Here is a 19,555-nt window from a genome sequence, read left to right on the forward strand (position 1 = left end):
AACCGCTTCTCTTTCTTCTCAGCACCAAACCAGCATCATGAGCATATCAGGGCAATGCCATCCCTCCACAGAGCACCTGTCTTCCATCCACCCACACAGCATGCTCTGGAATGCAAAGAGGCTATAGAACAGGAAGAAAGAGAACAAGAGAGGGAGCAAGCTGCTTATGGTGGATGCCTATCACCACCCACACTTACACCCATCCAGCCTGTTAGCTATGGATCTTCTGGTTACAAAACATTAGCAGAGCAGCAAAAGCCCCCTACACTGTTGCCAGAATTCAGGGATGTCAAAGGTCATGGGAACACTGCTGTTCTAATATCCGTTTCCTCGTCTGTCAGTGAGGACGTTATGACTTCATCTGCAGATGATTGGAGAGGCGGAGAGATACTTCAGGATAAAGGAATGCCAAGGAATAAACCCCAAGCCATAATGGCATCAGTTATTGTGTGTCCATCCACTTCAATAAAATATGAGAGCGTTGTTGGTGCTAACAAATTATCTTCTATAAATTATAATGACCTCTCCCAGAGAAGAGTATATTCATCTTGTAAAGAACCTGAAGCTACTAGTGTTTTCCAGCCCAGCTCAAAATGTAATGACATGTCAGCTCAATATAAAAAGACTGGTGTGCAGGGAGTGGTTGGGACTAATTCTATTGATTCTGTGTCAGTTGCGCCATATTTTTGCAAACAAGTTAAAACTCAGTTTAGCTCAGCACACGAGGAGATTTTAGCCGATAAAACTGGAAGTTACACTTCCAGTATGCTAAACTACTCCCCAACAGGAGAGGAGTTAGCCTCAACTTATATATCTTCAGAAGGTTCTCTGCCCCCACCAAGTCCAGCAGAGACATCACAGCCCAGCCCTAGTCTCACTACAACATGTAACTTGACTTCTGTCTCAAGCCAGCCTTACTCATTCTCCTTTGTCCATCAGAAGAAGCACAAAGCTACTGTAGCTGCAGCCCCATCCAGAACCAACCTTTTTGCTCCCACAACTGTTATGGCTGGAAATTCCTCCTCTGTGGATTCAGCTGAAAAAATTCACAGTTCCTCCATTCACGCTTCATTCACTTCTGGGGAGAGTAGTAGCAGTTTTTTGAATGGAAGCACAACACCTGACAAGTCCAGTCCCTTGCCTAATGGTCATGCATCTGGGTCAGCTTCATCAAGCAGTGGGCATCCTATTAACTACCACAAGTTGAAGAAAGCCTGGCTTACCCGGCATTCAGAAGAAGATAGGAATATGGTAGTTATCATCAGCTCAACGACTGGTAAGATGGACAAAGACACCACCACTGACATCAGTAATCCAACCGCCATGTCTGAAATGATCAAACCATGTACAGTCAACCTCAGTGCTTCAACCTCATGCGAGATAGAAATGGGCAGGGAAAAATTTGACAGAGAAAGACAAGCAGAGGAGAAAGTGGGAGGAGCAGAAGCAAGAAAAACTCCTCTGAGACGGGGGAATAAGCGAACTTATGATTCTGGCTCAGAAAGCTGTGGTTATGACTCCGATGCCAGTGAGAGGAAAACTGCAGGTCGAGCCAAGAGACAGCCAAAACCAACCTACAAGAAGAAACAGAATGACTTGGCCAAGAAGAAAGGAGACACTGTGAAGGAAGATGATGATATAAAGCCCAATGGCATCTTCAGATCAGCCCGGGAGAAGACTAAACTTAAGCTTGCCAGCAACAGTGAGTCTTTGCTAATCTGGTTTGTTAGCAAATTAAATATATATTAAGTATTAACACTATTGTCTTTTTCACAGCATAGTTCCATACTAACTTTTTTCTTGCAAAATCTTAGTAACCGCTAAGAGATATTTTGCTACCATCTCACTCAGTGTTCCAATTGAGTTGAGGCAATGCTAAAAGGTGACGTAAGTCATTGCATATTTTTAAAAGAATAACTTATAGCATGTCTATATGCACCATCTGGCAGCAATGCTATGGATAACAACAGAGATGATTAATGTTATAATACATATATATAATATGATATTATATCGTCCATATAGATGCAAACATTAACACAATCGCCCCATTACACTGCTGTTGACATATCTCAAAATGGATGTGATGTTCTTTTGTTTAAGCCATCTCTTGTCTAACTGCCTTTGTAAACAAAGTTTTTTTGTGACAGACATAAAGTTCAAACAATTCCCTCCATGTGTTAATGTATAACTAATATACATTTCATTCTTGTTGGATTAAAAGTCTTCCAGAACAACTCTCCATAAGGCAATACAATGAGAGTATGTACTCTACAATAAAAGCAAAAAATGTATTTTATTTGATGAGTTTTTAGTGTCAAAGTTAACATATGCTGTTGAAATGGCATGAGTTGCATTTGTTGTTACATTTTTCTACTTAAATGTTAATATGTTGATTAACATTATTGTCATTACATGTCATTATAAAGATATATCATTATAAAGATGGCATTATAAAGTGATTTTTGTGGATTAGCTGATTAATAATTTCACCTTTCTCTGTGTCACATTTTTCATCGTTAGTTTTTGGCAAACCTTTCCTTAATTTTATATATGCTAATCTAAACTATATTGCCCCATACTCAGCTGATTTCTACTACTTACTTTAAATGAAATATTGCTCTAATGAGTTCAGTTCTAAAGATGATTTTTATTTCTATGGATGAGTTTAACCTGCCATTTCAGAAGTAAGATGATCAGTTTACTGTCTTCATCTCAGATGGAATCCCTCGTTCTATCCTGAAGGACTGGAGAAAAGTTAAGAAGCTAAAACAGACAGGGGAGTCATTCCTGCAGGATGACTCATGCTGTGAAATTGGACCTAATCTCCAGAAATGTCGGGAGTGTAGAGTGATCCGTAACAAGAAGGGGGAGGAGCCAGTCCATTCCCCTGTCTTCTGTCGCTTCTATTATTTCAGACGGTAAAATATTTCACATATGCATTTTAACCCCAGGTTTATCAGGATTTTGTGTGGCCAGTTATGTTTTTACAGAGATGTCTGCCTTTTCTATTCAACCTTAAATTTACAATGCAGTGTGTGGGGATGTGAATGTTTGGAATGTACTGTAAACCTAAAAATTAAATTAACAAAAGATAGGAACGGGGCTTTTTCACAGTGAAAAAACATTTTAATATCAGAAATTTGTCCAGCTACAGAGCCATGTACTCAGCAGTGTGAAAGCAGAATACATTATTATTGATATGTATAATATTCAAAAGAAATTGCATCTTTGTATACATTTATGTGCCTTAAGAACACGTTACTGTATTAATGACAGTTTGCTGACAAAGCAGCCATTGGTAACAGATGAAATAGTTCACAATTAAAACACAGCCATGTCACACCTCCCCTTTATCAGCTTGAAATGGGAATGTGCAGGAATGGCTAGGGCAATGCATCAATACTGTTCCAAGTTTAATATAAATATAAATTAGTTGATCTTTACTTAATCAACCAGTTATGCTAATTGGAGACCCCAAATTATCAGTGGGTATGTGTAGTTGAGATGAAAGTAAAGGACTGTGTAGGGCTGGTTCTTCTATGGTTTTAAAGTTTATTCACCTCTGGTGCATCAGTCAGCACACAATAAGAGGATATTCAATTCACTTTAAAGAGTTTACTGAGCAGGTGTTGGCACAGGTCAATTACATGAAGAGTAATGGATGGAGTACTGTAAACTGTATATGCACTGAGTTCAAACATGTACAGTATGTGTGGTTTCGCAGAACACAGACAAGAATTTGCAATTCTTATTTGCACATCTTATTTGCACCTTCATTTTTCTTCATACTGTCCGACATTCCTTCTGTACATAATTTTTAACTTCTGTATATACTGTATAATGTACAAAGTAATGTACATAACATAAGAGTCTTTTTTTAAATTTTTTCTTTTAGTACTATTCTGTATTGTACACCACGGGCTACCGCTGTAACGTGTAATTTCCCCGATGTGGGATCAATAAAGTTTTTTATCCTTAGAAAGAATAATAAACAAAATTAGCTCGAATACAAATACGATAAGAAAATATATCACAATATAATATAAAATACTGTAGTATATAAATACAGATTTCCACAGTGTATGAAATTTGTGCGATAACTCCACCATACATCATAATCTATCCTAACAGCATTTCTATTAAGGGAACAGTAATGTAAACAATAACCTTGATGGATATAAAGATCCTTGCAGATTTAAATAGCATTAAATGAAATTAACAAATGATCAAAGGACCCACCACCATAGCCATGCAGTCAAATACGACATAATGGTACAATTACCAGAATGCCTTGCAACTGTTAAAGCAGAATGGGTAACATCACTCAACCTCAACCAGAGCCCAAACTGTACGTGACGGTGAGCCCAACTCTTGCCCAAAGTCCCACACTAGCTTGGAATCTACGTTGTGTCCTGGAAACATCACATCAAGCATGCTCAAATAAATTTTTCAACTAAGTAGCAACAATGGTGGAGCTACTCATTGTTGAGGTCTTTTTTAGGGATTGTGTTTGAAATTTGAGGGTGTCTTGTTTTTTTGAGCCATGGTTTTAAACGTTTGATCAAGTGATGCACAGCCTATTTCTTTTAAAAAAAATTCCAAAAAGTTGCTTGCCCATTTCTTTTCTCTCTCTCATTTCTTCTTTGTCATTATCTAATGATAATAGATTATACATTTATATGTGTTTTAAGCACCATATGTCGGTTCTTACTTATTTTGTAATGTAACAATAGATAAATAAGGGCTGGCAATGCATTTAATTTATCTACTATTGGTGGCCTTATTCTGTAAACTGTTTTCCCTTCTAGCCTTTCCTATAGTAAAAATGGAGTAATCCGGATAGATGGTTTCTCCAATCCAGACCAGTTTGATGATGAAGCTCTTTCTCTGTGGGATCCTGGGGTGATGCAGAATAGCTTCCTGGACAAAACCACCGCCACTTACATCCTCAGCTTCATTGGAGACAAGTTCTGCCAAATGGTGGTCACCGAGAACACGGCAGCAGCTTGGGTCAAGAAGGACAGTAAGGAGTCATTAAAAGTGACTGCCATTTTAATTAAATAACACTGATTCAAATTGGAGATATGTTATGTGTTCTCAGCTAAGCTGGCATGGAAACGTGCAGTTCGAGGGGTGAGGGAGATGTGTGATGCCTGTGAGGTGACAATCTTTAACATCCACTGGGTCTGTCAGAAATGTGGTTTTGTTGTTTGCTTGGATTGCTTCAAAGCCAAGGAAAGGAGGAGCTCCAAAGGTTAGTTCTATTTTCGATTTGTAAAGGAATTGCCAGCAGACTACCAATCTGATCTATAATGCATATATTCACATCGCATAAACTAAATTATTTTCCACCTTCAAGCTTTAAGTTTTTTGACAGAAAAGTGAATTTTCCTCTTTAAGTTTTAATTTTTCAGTTTTCATGTTCTTTATTACTGAAGCGGCTCCCTGCTTCCAGGTTTGGAACCATATTTTCCCTGTACACAGTGCATTTCACTTGGTTTTACAGTCCCATTTACATGTAGATTGGACAGTTTTCACACCCTTTACCTTTTTGCATTTTATGTTGCAGCCTTATGTTAAAATTAAAAGATAAGATACTTTATTCATTCCACAATGGGAGAATCTCTAATGTTGCAGCAGCAAGGAATACAGTTACACAAAAAAGGAAGAGTACAGGTATAGGATACACAGAGTAGTGAATGCAGATGTACACAGTACAGAAGAGCTGTATACAATAGGAGTTGGAGCTGTGATTATGCGATACCACAAATTTGGAAAAAAGTCATTATTACAAATGCATATATTATTGTGCAAGTTTAACTTGTCTTATTGAACAGTCATTATTGCACATGTATTCTTGTACAGGTTAAACAAACACTTCAGTTTGAATGTGATTGTTGTGCTTTAAAAAGACATGTACATGAATTCACATGTACATGAATTCTCATGTTCTCATGAATCCTCTCACAATTGCCAGCATGCCAAAGTGAAAGCATAAATTTTGATTTTTTTTGCCTGCAGATTTATTGCAAAATAAAAAATATATATATTTACTAGTATTCAAATGCTTTGCTATGAAACTTTCTATTGATCATCTTTGAAATGTATCTACACCTTGTTTGTATAGGTACTAGATTTATTTGATTGGAAATTCTTTGGAAGCAGCTGTAAGAGACAGTAAAAATAACACCTGATCACGTCACAGCTGACAATGCGTATCAGATTAAAAACAAAATCATAAAAAGATGCTTCCCTGAGAGCTTATAGTTGTCAACAAAGTTGTAATATATGTCACCTGCCATCTTAGGCAGCACAACCAGTTTGGCCATGGGGCAAAAGTATGGTCCTACTTGTGCAAACCATATGCTCCCAGAAACACCTTGGTCTGTGACAGGTATGGTATGGACCCAAGTGCAGTACAAAACAGGCAATGAACTGATGATCAGTTAACAGGTTTATTAACTGCAATCTGGCACACAAAAAACAGTTCGAGGGCGGGGCAGTGGACTTGGTCGAGGCAGGCAAAAGTTCAGTAACCGGGAGGCTGGCAGAATCAGGCAAACAATCCAGAGGGAGACTGGCTGAGCTCGTGGTCAAAACAGAAGACAGAGTTAATTTACCGGGGGTCAGGCAGAACAGGCAGGTAGTACACAGGCAGGGTCAATACCAGGAAGACAGGCAGGTAAACGCTGGAAGGTCTTGCATTGCAGAGAACAATCTGGCACCGATTGAGTGTGAGGCTGGAGAATATATACTGGTAGGTGAGCTGATTGATGAGTGAGAGCAGGTGTGTGATCAGTGACTGAGAGTGGGTGTGGTGATCAGAGGGTGTGGTGTGAGCAGGGCAGTGGAAAAGTACTGAGTCCATGGGCTGGAGCAGAGTGTGACATGGTCACTTTTCCAAGAGACCACATGGTTGTAGAGTCCACTATCCTGACCACCTTTCAGAGTGATGTCTGTTTTCATGTTCCATCACTAAGCAGCAAAGAATATAGTCATATTAAAACTAAATATTAACTGTAGGAGGCTGCCCAAATTTGAACTTGTTCCAGAAATTATTAGGAATGATTTGAATTTGCCTCCTTCTCCTGCTGCCAAGTAGTTTGCTTGAGCCTTCAAGGAGAGGGGCATCCCAACGCCCCATTAACAGAAGATTTGGCTTGATATTGTCATGATTGCTGATATCTGATGAGGCTTTTAATTCCACTTCAATCAGTGCAGTCAACAGAACTAGTACAACCTGGTCTTTAAGGATCACTTGAAGTGCTGACTTGACTGACCATATCTACAGTATCTCCCAGGCCCCTCTAAAATGGGGTGTTGAGCCAACTGTAGTATTGACTCCATATCCTTTAAGGCCTCTTGCAGCTCTCTAGTCATAGCTGTCAGCCTTTGACTGGGTTTCAGCCATTATAACCTATAGTATTTTATTGTTGGATCACTGCATTTCCCCTGTACATGTTGCCTTATTGTTGCCATCAATTACTGCTATTGCTCCTTTAGACTGAAGTTACTCATCTGTTAACCAGGAATTTTTAAGTTAAATGATATTGTTATAGAGATAATTCAACGTCAAACTTTAACTTACTCTTAATAATTTGACATATTTCTATAGAAAATAACATGCAATATATATCTATGAACATGTATGACTGATCTCTCCATCTACATATTCAGATAAGGAACTCTACAGTTGGTTGAAGTGTGTGAAAGGTCAACCCCATGATCACAAACACTTGATGCCAACACAGGTCATTCCTGGTACAGGTACAATACACACAAGATCCTTCTGTAGATGTCTGCTTTTTATATTCACATCCACAATATACATTATGCTGTATTTTCACATGCATTTTATTTGCATAGAATTGCTAAATTAACCTCATATTTTTCTAGAATGTATTTGGACTGAATCAATCTAATTTTTCATCTGTTTTATGTTCAGTACTGACAGAGCTCGTGAAAACAATGCACACTTTGAGGGAAAAATATTGTATGAAACCCTACTGTCCTTGCCCCAACAAACAAAGCTTTGTCAAAAAACTGACAACCACTAATGGAGTCTCTCAGGTACTCTGAATAATGTTGTTTGCACAGATCTGTGTAGTATAGTTTCACGTGTGAACATGAAGCAGCATTCGATCTGCTGCAAATTTATCAATCTGACTTGTTACTGTTTCTTCTAAGACTGAAGAACATTTTCTTACATGCAGTTCTCATTTTCTTCCAAATTTTCTGAATCCTTTTATTTGTTCTATATTTGTTCTTAGCATTGTAATTATTATTTACACTGTTTAAATGTATTCATAAATTATAACACATAACCAGATCTTCTTCTAATGTTTAGTTTTCAAGTTTGATGATGATATCATGCTACACTGTTTTACACTCATAGCACCATTCTATTGAGATACTTACCACAGTGGTGTGTCTCAAAAAACTTTGGATGTGCGCACTGCACTGCTTGTATAGCTGCAGTATGATGGAAGCAGTCAGAAAAGTGTTTGTCAGATCATACAGCTGTGTTCTGAATTTACCTTTAATACTTGATGGGAATAGATTTTGAGTTAAGAAACCTGAGAGTTTAACTATTTCACTGTTTAATTTAACATTTTCAGGTTCTTCAAAATGTCTTAAACCATAGTAACAAACTGCCTGTGGTTAAATCTGAGCTGGGGTCTCACGAGAAATCAGACCAAGGTGGAATGAAACTAGAGACCAATGGTGGAGGAAACACTACAGGTAATGATCCCGGAAGTTCCCCCATTACCCCTCCAGAGTCCCAGTCACCTTTGCACTTCCTGGCTGATCTAGCAGAGCAGAAATCCAGGGAAGAAAAGAAAGGTAAAATAGAAGTGTCAGTTATGGTTGAATTCTCATTTTATTCTTTTTTATTGTTATTACTAAGTAGTAATTCTGACCCATCTTAAAATTCCCATCTTCAACAGAAAATAAAGAGGCAGTGCTGCTAGCTAAAAGTTTAAAGGAAGAGAACAAAGGTGACAGCCTGGAGGTCCTACAGCAGTGTAAAGCTGCCTCACTGGTGGCCAACAGTACAGAGCAGGGCTCCACTCTTAGAGATTTACTCACCACGACAGCAGGAAAGCTTAAGCTAGGTTCAACCGATGCCGGAATTGCTTTTGCACCTGTCTACTCACCAGCATTACAGGTATGCTTTGCTATGATCAGAATTTTTGTGTGGAAAATAATTTGATTACTGAAGCTTTAAAATAGTGTCATTGTGCGTGCTATGGAATTTGCTAAAAAAAAATCTTGATTTATGAGTACATATTACAAACTTGAATAAATTAAAGTCAGCTTAAAAGTTGGCATTACAATGAAAATGTTTTCCCATGAGACCAGAGTTGCCATTTTTAGGTGATCCATTGTTTCTTTTTAAAGACTGGAAAAGGTGGGCGAACCGTGCCCAACATACTTGATGACATCATTGCTTCAGTTGTTGAGAACAAAATACCTGCCAGCCGCCAGAACATCAACAGCAAGATGTCAGTCAAACATGAACCTCTGACCATTGCAAAAGCCATCAGCAACTCTGCCTCCACAGTTAGTGAAGAGGCAAAATCTGACAAGAAGGAACTTGGGATAGTTGTTACAGAGTTGACTGATGATTCAACCAGTCTCTATCAAACTATTCCTTTCTGCCGGTTGAACAACAAACAGTTATTGTGGCTTAAAGATCACCGCAACCAGAACAACTGGAAGATGTTTAGAGAGTGCTGGAAGCAAGGACAGGTATGCAACTGTCTGTGAATAACAAATTTCACTGTCAATATTGTTTTTCTGAGTAATTAGAGCAAATATATAAATGGATTTGTGTTTTTCAGCCTGTGTTGGTTTCAGGGATCCATAAGCATCTGAATGCTAGTCTGTGGAAAGCAGATTCCTTTAACCAAGAGTTTGCAGACCACCAAGGAGACCTTTTCAACTGCAAAGACCAGGTCGTGTCCAACTCTGGGATAAAAGAGTTCTGGGATGGATTTGAGGATATCACTAGTGAGTTGGTTTCATGTTTCCTATTTGATTATTTAATAGTGTGGTCTCTCTGCTTTATGAGGTGTACCAAATCAATTCAATTTGATATACATCTTCTTAATTGAACAGAGCGACCAAAGTCCAAGGATGGGGAACCTATGGTTTACAAGCTGAAAGACTGGCCATCTGGAGAGGAGTTCATGGCCCTCATGCCCTCGAGGTTGGGACTCTCTTTAATTTCAATTTTAAAGACTGTAGTATAAATCTATTTGGTGGGTTCAATATCTTCAGTGTTTTTTCATACAACTACAATAAATTAAAAAAACAAAAACAAGTACCAATACAATGCGGGAGGCTGGACAGCCATGACATTTATGCCATGTATGACAAAAATAACAAATTACAGTTCCTTCCCAAACACGTCATTATGAGTAGCCAAGTATACATAAGCACAGCGCAACTAAGGCTACATCCACATGGCTGTCAAAAGTGTCCTAAATCTGATATTTTTGCTCAAATCTGACCCAAATCTGAATTTGCTTTTTTCTGATAATGTGAAAAGCACAAATCAATGTATTGAATTCATATTGACATTTTCGAGTGCGATTCTAGCTACTTCTAAATGTGGTACTGAATCAGATATGTAACAGTTTTTTTAATGTGTCTGAACAGCTGGATTGCATTTAATGCAACTTTTAGATCTTACAAGTTACAACTCTGTTACAATTCTGCCGCTAACAAAAATGGAAGGAAGAATGGGAGTTATCATGATGGAGATAAACATGAAAGAATGTCCATGAAATTATGGACTTAACCAGTAGAGAGATAGTGACGTTCTCGGCTTAATTAGTATTTGTGGTGACACTTTGGTTCAAGCCAAATTTGAAGGGTCTTATTGTAATCGCTCGTAATCGTCCTTTGAAACAACACCCACTTAGAAATTCGCCACCACACACTGTTTTTGAGACTAGACCATAGAGATTAGCTTCAACAGCTGCCACCATGTTTGCTTCCGTAAACAATGTTATGTGCGTGATGTCATTAATGTTCAACTGCATGCGGGTCATTTCAGGAACATGAGCAATTCACACCACAGTTTGCTGACAGGCCATATTTAAACATGTACGGTAATCTGAATAGCCAAAAATATTGGATTTGATTAATAAATGGGAATTGAGCATTAAGGCCTGCAGTGTAAACATAGCCATAGACAAACAAAAAACATTGTCTCAGAAAAACAAAAACAACTCCAAAACAACAAAAACAGGAAATTCGGTCCATATCATTCACAATATATGCATACAAGCACGTACATGAAAATACAGATGGGGGGGGGCGGGTTTAAGCCGTGATTATCGTTTCCAGTGGGGAGAATTGGTAACAGATCCCTGCAACTTTTTGTCTGATAGCATTACATTATTTTCTCTGTCATAACTCAATGCCCATATTTGTATAACTGGGACCAAAATCTATGTCAGATCCCAGTCAGGTAGTTTAGTCTTTAGGGGATCAGGCTGAGAAGGGTTCTCGGTTCAAGCCCCAGTACTGACAAAACATGGAAGTTACTCTGGTAGTAGTGGGAGGTCCCAGGACACTGCAGAGGTGAATGTACTACCTTATTTTCACGACTATAAGGCGCACCTAAAACACTGAGATTTTCTCAAAAATCGACGGTGCGCCTTATAATATGGTGCGCCTTGTGTGTGGACTGGGTTCCAAAATCTGCTGTGTAGGTGCACTACGGTAAACGCTCCGCCAGTCGATTAGCGGCACACCTACGCGTAAACCTAAAATGGCCCCGGTCAAGTGAGACGCGTATGAATGAGGCTTACTTTAAACTGCAGGCCATCGAATATGCGGCTGAAAATGGCAATCGAGCAATCGTAGTGTTTTCGCTTTATGAGGAGGCGGCATCTCTCCATACACACAAGGACAACTGTTGCGCAGCGGCTGCCAGCGGATTACCAGGAGAGGGTGACCATCTTCCGCACCTACTGCCGCGACAAAATAACCACGCCCAGCCACATCACCAACATGGATGAGATCCCTCTGACTTTTTACATCCCTTTGACCCACAAAGTGGAGAAAAAGGGACCAGCACGGTGGCGATACGCACAATGGGGCACCAGAAGTCGTCGTTCACCGTGGTTCTCGGCTGCCACGGAAATGGACAGAGTGCTGGATGACGGAAGGCGAACACTCCTTCACAAAGACTATGAGGCAGCGGCGGGCAAGTTATGCCACCATATGCAGGTGGATTGTAGACGCATGGGCTATGATACCGTCTTCATGTATTGTAAGAGCTTTCACAAAAGCCAGCATCAACGCTGAAGCGGAACCGGTCGGTGAGTCTGATTCAGATGATGAAGAAGAGGAATTCGGGATGTTGGACATTAAAATAGCGCAGCAGTTTCTGCTGCTTTGTTGTTAATGAAATCAACAACAGGTGCATCAGAAATGACACGGCCCCCAAAACAGGAATGGCTTTCCAGGTTGAGGCCACTTTTTTTCCCTCCTCATCTCTTTTGGCTGATTTTTTTCTTTTACTGACTGACTTTCTTCTATTGTAGTTATTCATTTGGCTTGGATCAACATCTCTGTTGATAGAATGCTGCGGTACCTGGACACTACAGAGGTTGCACAAGTAGTCCAACTCCTCCAGGATGGCACATCAATAAATGCTGTTGCAAGAAGGTTTGCTGTGTCTCCCAGCACAGTCTCAAGAGCATGGGGGAGATTCCAGGAAACAGGTAGTTACTCCAGGAGAGCTGGACAGGGCCATAGAAGGTCCTTAAGCCCTCAGCAGGATCAGTATCTGCACTGTTGTGCAAGGAGGAACAGGATGAGCACTGCCACAGCCCTACAAAATTACCTCCAGCAGGCCACTGGTGTGAATGTTTCTGACCAAACAATCAGAAACAGGCTCCATGAGGGTGGCCTGAGGGCCCGACTTCCTGTAGTGGGCCCTGTGCTCACTGCCCGGCACCGTAGAGCTTGATTGGCATTTGCCATAGACCACCAGAATTGGCAACTACGCCACTGGTGTCCTGTGCTCTTCACCGATGAGAGCAGGTTCAACCTAGGCGCATGCAACATGAAAGGGTCTGGAGATGCCGTGGAGAACATTATGCTGCCTGCAACATCATTCAGCATGACCGGTTTGGTGGTGGATCAGTGATGGTCTGGGGAGGCATATCCCTGGAAGGATGCACAGACCTCTACAGGTTAGATAATGGCACCCTGACTGCTATTAGGTATCGGGATGAAATGCTTGGACCCATTGTCAGAGCCTACGCTGGTGAAGTGGGACCTGGGTTCCTCCTGGTTCACGACAATGCCCGACCTCATGTAGCTAGAGTATGCAGGCAGTTCCTGGAGGATGAAGGAATTGATACCATTGACTGGCCTCCACGTTCACCTGACCTAAATCCAATAGAACACCTCTGGGACATTATGTTTAGGTTCATCCGGCGCCACCAGGTTGATCCTCAGACTGTCCAGGAGCTCAGTGATGCCCTGGTCCAGATCTGGGAGGAGATTCCCCAGGACACCATTTGTCTTCTCATTAGGAGCATGCCCCGACATTGTCAGGCATGCACACAAGCACGTGGGGGCCACACAAACTACTGAGAATCATTTTGAGTTGCTACAATGACATTTTGGCTAAATGGACCAGTCTGCTGCATCATTGTTTCACTTTCATTTTAGGGGTGTCTTTCCCCCTCTATAGGGTGATCATTTTCATTTCTATCAAATTATGTGGCATTATTTTGTTACTAATATACAGTATCACCTACTTTTTATCAGGAAAGATATTCAAGATCATTTTCCCCCCATTTTCGAAGTGTTCCTCTAAATTTTTTGAGCAGTGTACATAGAGAAGTTTAGGTAAAATATTCATCTTAAGTAATGAAATCCTATCTAACATAGATAAAAGTGGGGAAGTCCACCTTTCAAGGTCCTCATATATACATTTAAGTAATGGTGTAAAATTGACAGCATATAATTGGTGAAGGTATGGATTTACCAATAAACAAAGATAGAGAAGGCCCTGTAAGTTCTGTGGTGTCCATCCAAGGACACCACAGGTGCGCCCTATAATACGGTGCGCCTTATGGTTGTGAAAATACGGTACTTGAGTTGGTTGGTTTCCTTCAACAGATAAACCAACCAACTCATAGCTTCAACCAAACCCTAGATCTAGTTCTGACTTATGGAGTTGAGGTAGAACATGTGGTAGTGTTCCCTCAGAACCCACTCCTGTCAGATCATTCTTTGATCACTTTTACATTTTTGATTAAGGATTCTTCTATGTTCAGAACACAGTCTTACTATAGCAGATGTCTTTCAGATAATGCTGTAGCTAAGTTTAAGGAAGCAATTCCTGTGCTAATCCCAGGACCACGGTGTGCTTCTCCAGGGATCAATCATTATAATCTTAGCCTTGCAGAGGTCGACTCTGTTCCTAAAGGTGCAGCAGCCTCACTGAGAATCACGCTCGATTCTGTTGCCCCCCTGAAAAAGAAAATAGTAAATCAGAGGAGGTGTGCCCCCTGGTATAATTCACACATTAGGACCCTCAAGCAGAAAGTGCGCAGACTAGAAAGGAAGTTGTATTCTTGTAAAATAGATACCCACCATCTAGCCTTGAAAGACTATCTGGCAGTTTACAAAAAGGCCCTCCGTAAGGCTAGAACAGCTTGTTTTTCTTCTTTATTTGAAGAAAACAAGAATAACCCCAGATTTCTTTTCAGCACTGTGGCCAAATTAACCAAGAATCACAGTGTTTTAGATCCACGTATCCCTTCTTCCCTTCCCTTGAAGACTTCATGAGCTTCTTCACGAATAAAGTTTTGGCTATCAGAAAAGGCTAACCAGGCAATCCTGACAACTGGACCAACACCAGATGTGCTGACTATGGGAACATACAGGGTCTCCAACGAGCCCTTAAACACCTTCACGCCTATATATTTTTCTGAGGCGTCTTCGCTAATTCAGAAATCCAAGTCCACCACGTGTCTTTTAGATCCCATTCCAACACCCCTGTTTTGAAGGATGTTTTACCAATGATAGGCAGTTCTGTCCTTGACGAGATCAATTGTTCTTTAGTGACAGGTTATGTAACCCGGTCTTACAGGGTGGCAGTGATTAACCGTTGCTTATAAAACCATCACTGGATCCTGATGTGTTAGCAAATTATCAGCCTATATCCAACCTTCCTTTTATCTCTAAAATTCTTGAGAAGGTGGTGGTGACTCAGTTACTGGAGCACCTGCAGAGGAACAGCCTGTTTGCGATGTTTCAGTCAGGCTTTAGAGCTCACCACAGCACAAAAACAGCACTTATTAAAGTTACTAATGATCTTCTTATAGCTTCAGATCATGGACTGGTTTCTATGCTGGTTCTGCTGGACCTCAGTGCTGTTTTTGATGCAGTTGATCACAGCATCTTGTTCCTTCTTCATACAGTAGGGTTAGCTATGGAGTTCCCCAAGGTTCTGTACTTGGACCAATCCTTTTCACCTTGTACATGCTTCCCTTTGGAAACATTATTCAGCAGCAGGGAATAAATTTTCATTGTTATGCTGATGACACTCAGCTATATCTATCCATGAAACCAGAGAAGACAGAGCAGTTAGTTAGTTAGACGCAGCATGATGCTGAATCCATGCATTTGTTACTTTCAGGCTGGACTATTGTAATTCTTTATTATCAGGGTGTCCAAACAACTCTTTATGAAGCCTCCAGGTGATCCAAAATGCTGCAGTTCTGACAGGTATTTACAAAAGAGATCACATGACTCCTGTACTGGTGTCTCTTCATTGGCTGCCCATTAAATTTAGAATAATTTTTAAAATTCTTCTTCTGACTTACAAGGTCCTTAGAGTCCTAGCTCCATCCTACCTGGAGGAGCTAGTGATGCCTTATCATCCCAATAGACCACTCCACTCTTAGAATGATTTACTTGTGTTCCCCCGAATTTCCAGGGGTAGAATGGGGGCCGAACATTTAGCTACCAGGCCCCCCTGCTGTGGAACCAGCTCCCTGTCCAGGTACAGGAGACTGACTCCATCTCTACTTTAAAGAATAGACTTAATAACTACTAATTCTGTAGTTCCGGTTATTATCCGAGACAGACAAATTATCATACTTAGAGGGTCGTCTAATTATTAGGTTAATATCTTAGTTATGCTGCTATAGGCCGAGGCTGCCGGGGTCCAGAAAGATGATCACCTGACAGACCTCTGTCACCCTGCTGGGTCATGGCTGCATCTCCTCTCCTCTCCTCTCCTCTCCTCTCCTCTCCTCTCCTCTCCTCTCCTCCTCACCAAGTAGATCAGTGATGTTATTTCTTGTGTAGTTTTTCTGCTTTCCCCCCTGTATTCATCTACAGGTATCTCCGCCTTCAACGTTGCATACTGACCTCCGATCCCGCTGACCCACTCAACTCTACCGGCAGTTTATTATGATTAATATAATTAATGTATTTCTATGATCTCTGCCTATTCTCTCCTCCACCTGTCCTCCTCCTTCTCCTCTCTCTCTACCCAGCCAGTCATCAGCAGGAGGGTCCCCCTATATGAGCCTGGTCCTGCTCAAGGTTTCTTCCTGTTAAAGGGGAGTTTTTCCTTGCCACTGTTGCTTGTTGGGGGTCAGGCCCTAAAGCTCCTAGAAACAATTTTGATTGTAACAGACACTATATAAATAAAGATTGATTGATTAATTTTTACCCTGTTCTCTACCTGCTCGCTACACCCTCATTAGCCAAAATGTCATTGTCAAAAATAAGAAAAGTGTAAACGTGTAGAATTTTCCAAGAAAAATGGACCATGTCCCATTTATTCACGGAGATACACGGAAACCTTTGTACTTAGTATTTCGGTACTTCAGGAATATAACATTGGGGCGCAATTATGAGACTCATCACAGCGAAAAATATGACAGCTTGCAAGGACAACTCAGAAGAGAGAAAATTAAAGAAATGCTGGCAGGTCTGAGGAAACAGCAGTCCACTTTCATCCAGAGCCGAGAAGTCAGTGAAGCAGCGGTAAAAGCCAGCTACCTAATTGCTAGCGAAATAGCATTGGTATCAAAGCTGTATTCCAACGGTGAGTTTGTTAAAACATGCATGATGAAGGCAGCTGAATACGTATGTCCCGGGAAGCGGCAAACTTTTGACAATTCCTGACAAGGAATACTATAGCAGAAAGGATTTCGGAACTATGGGCAGATTTAGATAGCCAATTGAAATGGAGAGTCAAGTCATTTGTTGCATTTTCGTTGCAACTGATGAGAGCACTGACATCACAGACGTGGCTCAACTGGCCATATTTGTTTGTCGAGTTGATGAGACATTGACTATCAGTGAAGAGTTTCTTGAGTTGGTCCCTATGATGGACAAATGTCGAGGACATCTCCAACTTTGTCATTGGTGCACTGGACAGAGTCGGAGTGGACTGGTCCCACGCTGTCAGCTTGGCTTCAGACGGCGCACCATCAATGATTGGTGTTAGGTTCAAACGACCTAAAACATGAGAGAAACAAATGAGGCAAAGACAACAGCTTTAAGTTTTACTTGCAGCAAGGAGGATGGAGAGATGTGCTCAGTTACAGATCTCCAACATGTTCTGAGGCACATCTTCCGCCAACCTTCTTTTATTGAGATTAGGAGGTCCCTAGTTACACAGAATTCAAATGTGCCCAAAGTGAGGGGGAAAACACAAGATAGCAGGTCCCATACAAAGCAAAGACTGTAAACCATAATGATGAGAATATGAGTAGGTCTTCACTGATTTGATTAGTTTGGCTCGCACACAGCATGTTCTTCCATATCAGACAGATAAAAGAAGAACACCTCCTGCGTCATGCTCTGCAGCTCTATCTCCAGTCAATATTATTTCCTAATGCTCCTTACAGCAGCTGCATTTCTGTCGTCCTTGAACAGAGGGGTACGAGTTCACACATCAAGCATCACGAACATTAAGCATTAACAAATAATAAGAAACATTAAGTAATAAGAATCAATATAACAAGAATAAAGAATATAACAAGGTAAAAGCAAATAAGAGATAACTTTATTATAATGACTCTAACAATTGGAAAAAAGCAGGTGTCGAGACAAAATTCAGAGAGAAAGAAAGTACAAGCTCTCAGTGGAGCAGATGGTTTCTGGACATTTCACTGTATTTTGCACCAGGAGGCATTGTATTGTAAGTCCTTAAAAATGGACCACATCATGCAGGTGGTTGTTCGAACTGTAAATTCATCCGAACCAGAGGTCTGACTTATCGTCACTTTGACAGCCTTCTCAGTGACAGTTACATTACCCATAGCCAAACTGAGGTGAGATGGTTAAACCAAGGCGCTGTGCTGAGGCATTTCTTTTATCTACGAGGAAATCAGACAATTCATGGAGAAAAAAGGAGGAAAACCAGTGTTGGAATTACAATCTCAGGAATGGCTGCAGGACCTTGCATTTTTGGTTGATATTACTAAACAGTTGAACAATCTGAACAAAATATTGCAAGGCCACAAAAAATTGATACACAGATTTATGACAACATACGATGCTTCATTATCATGGCGCCACGGACGGCCACCTCGGTGTTTTGTTGCACATTGCTTTTACTGTTTTTTTGCGTAAATGTCCTGCAACGGCAGCACGAGCTCTTTCGCAAGAGATGAGCTCATGAACATTAGGACCATAACTCCCGCGGATCTAGTCCCTTATTTCATCGCCACAGAGGTTTTAATGGACATTTTGGTCAAAGGTGTTCTCACCTTTGCCCACTCCTCACACCAGAGATGATGCAGGAGAGGGAAACGTGCGGGCGTGCTTGTGCGCCTCTGACAGAGCGGACATTGTCCGCCGCTGCCGGGAAAATTTCTCTCCAACGTGCACTCTCTGTGCTGGGAGTCTACATCCCACCGCAGGCCAACGTGCAGGAGGCGCAGAGCAGGCTTGCCGACCAGATACAGTGCTTGGAGCGAGCTAATCCGGATGCCTTAGTTATTTTCTTGGGGGACTTTAACAAAGGTAACCTCACACAAAAACTCCTAAAATACAGACAGTTTATTAAATGCCCAACCAGAGAGGAGAATACTCTGGATCACTGTTACACCACAGTAAGCAACACTTACCATGCTATCCCCTGCACTGCACTGGGACAGTCTGACCATGTGATGGTCCATCTGCTACCCACATACAGGCAGAAACTGAAACTCTGTAAACCTGTTGTGAGTACAACAAAGATGTGGACCAGTGAAGCCGTTGAGGTTCTGCAGGCGTGTCTGGACTGTACGGACTGGGATGATTTCGGGACTGGAACAAACTGTCTGGATGAGTACACAGATGCTGTAACATACATCATAATGACTCCCCAGTTAACACTGTGGAGTCCTACCACTTCCTGGACACGCTCATTTCCCAGGACCTTAAGTGGGAGCTTAACATCTGCTCCGTTATCAAAAGAGCTCAACAGAGGATGTGCTTCGTGCGAAATCTAAAGAAATTTTACCTACCAACAACAATGATGGTGCACTTCTACACCGCCATCATT

General features: G+C 41.0%; 1 protein-coding gene across 1 annotated transcript in view; it reads left to right on the forward strand.

Annotated features, from left to right (window-relative positions):
- jmjd1cb (jumonji domain containing 1Cb) overlaps nucleotides 1-19,555 on the forward strand; it is a 98,541-nt gene that overhangs the window by 61,792 nt on the left and 17,194 nt on the right. Inside the window, 11 exon segments of the mRNA XM_057055591.1 lie at nucleotides 1-1,702; nucleotides 2,720-2,921; nucleotides 4,812-5,026; nucleotides 5,105-5,257; nucleotides 7,681-7,770; nucleotides 7,949-8,073; nucleotides 8,622-8,847; nucleotides 8,952-9,172; nucleotides 9,406-9,756; nucleotides 9,849-10,017; nucleotides 10,126-10,216. Coding sequence (XP_056911571.1) covers nucleotides 1-1,702; nucleotides 2,720-2,921; nucleotides 4,812-5,026; nucleotides 5,105-5,257; nucleotides 7,681-7,770; nucleotides 7,949-8,073; nucleotides 8,622-8,847; nucleotides 8,952-9,172; nucleotides 9,406-9,756; nucleotides 9,849-10,017; nucleotides 10,126-10,216 — 3,545 coding nt within the window.

The sequence above is a fragment of the Takifugu flavidus genome, chromosome 1, assembly GCF_003711565.1.
Source record: "Takifugu flavidus isolate HTHZ2018 chromosome 1, ASM371156v2, whole genome shotgun sequence".
Taxonomy (NCBI): domain Eukaryota; kingdom Metazoa; phylum Chordata; class Actinopteri; order Tetraodontiformes; family Tetraodontidae; genus Takifugu; species Takifugu flavidus.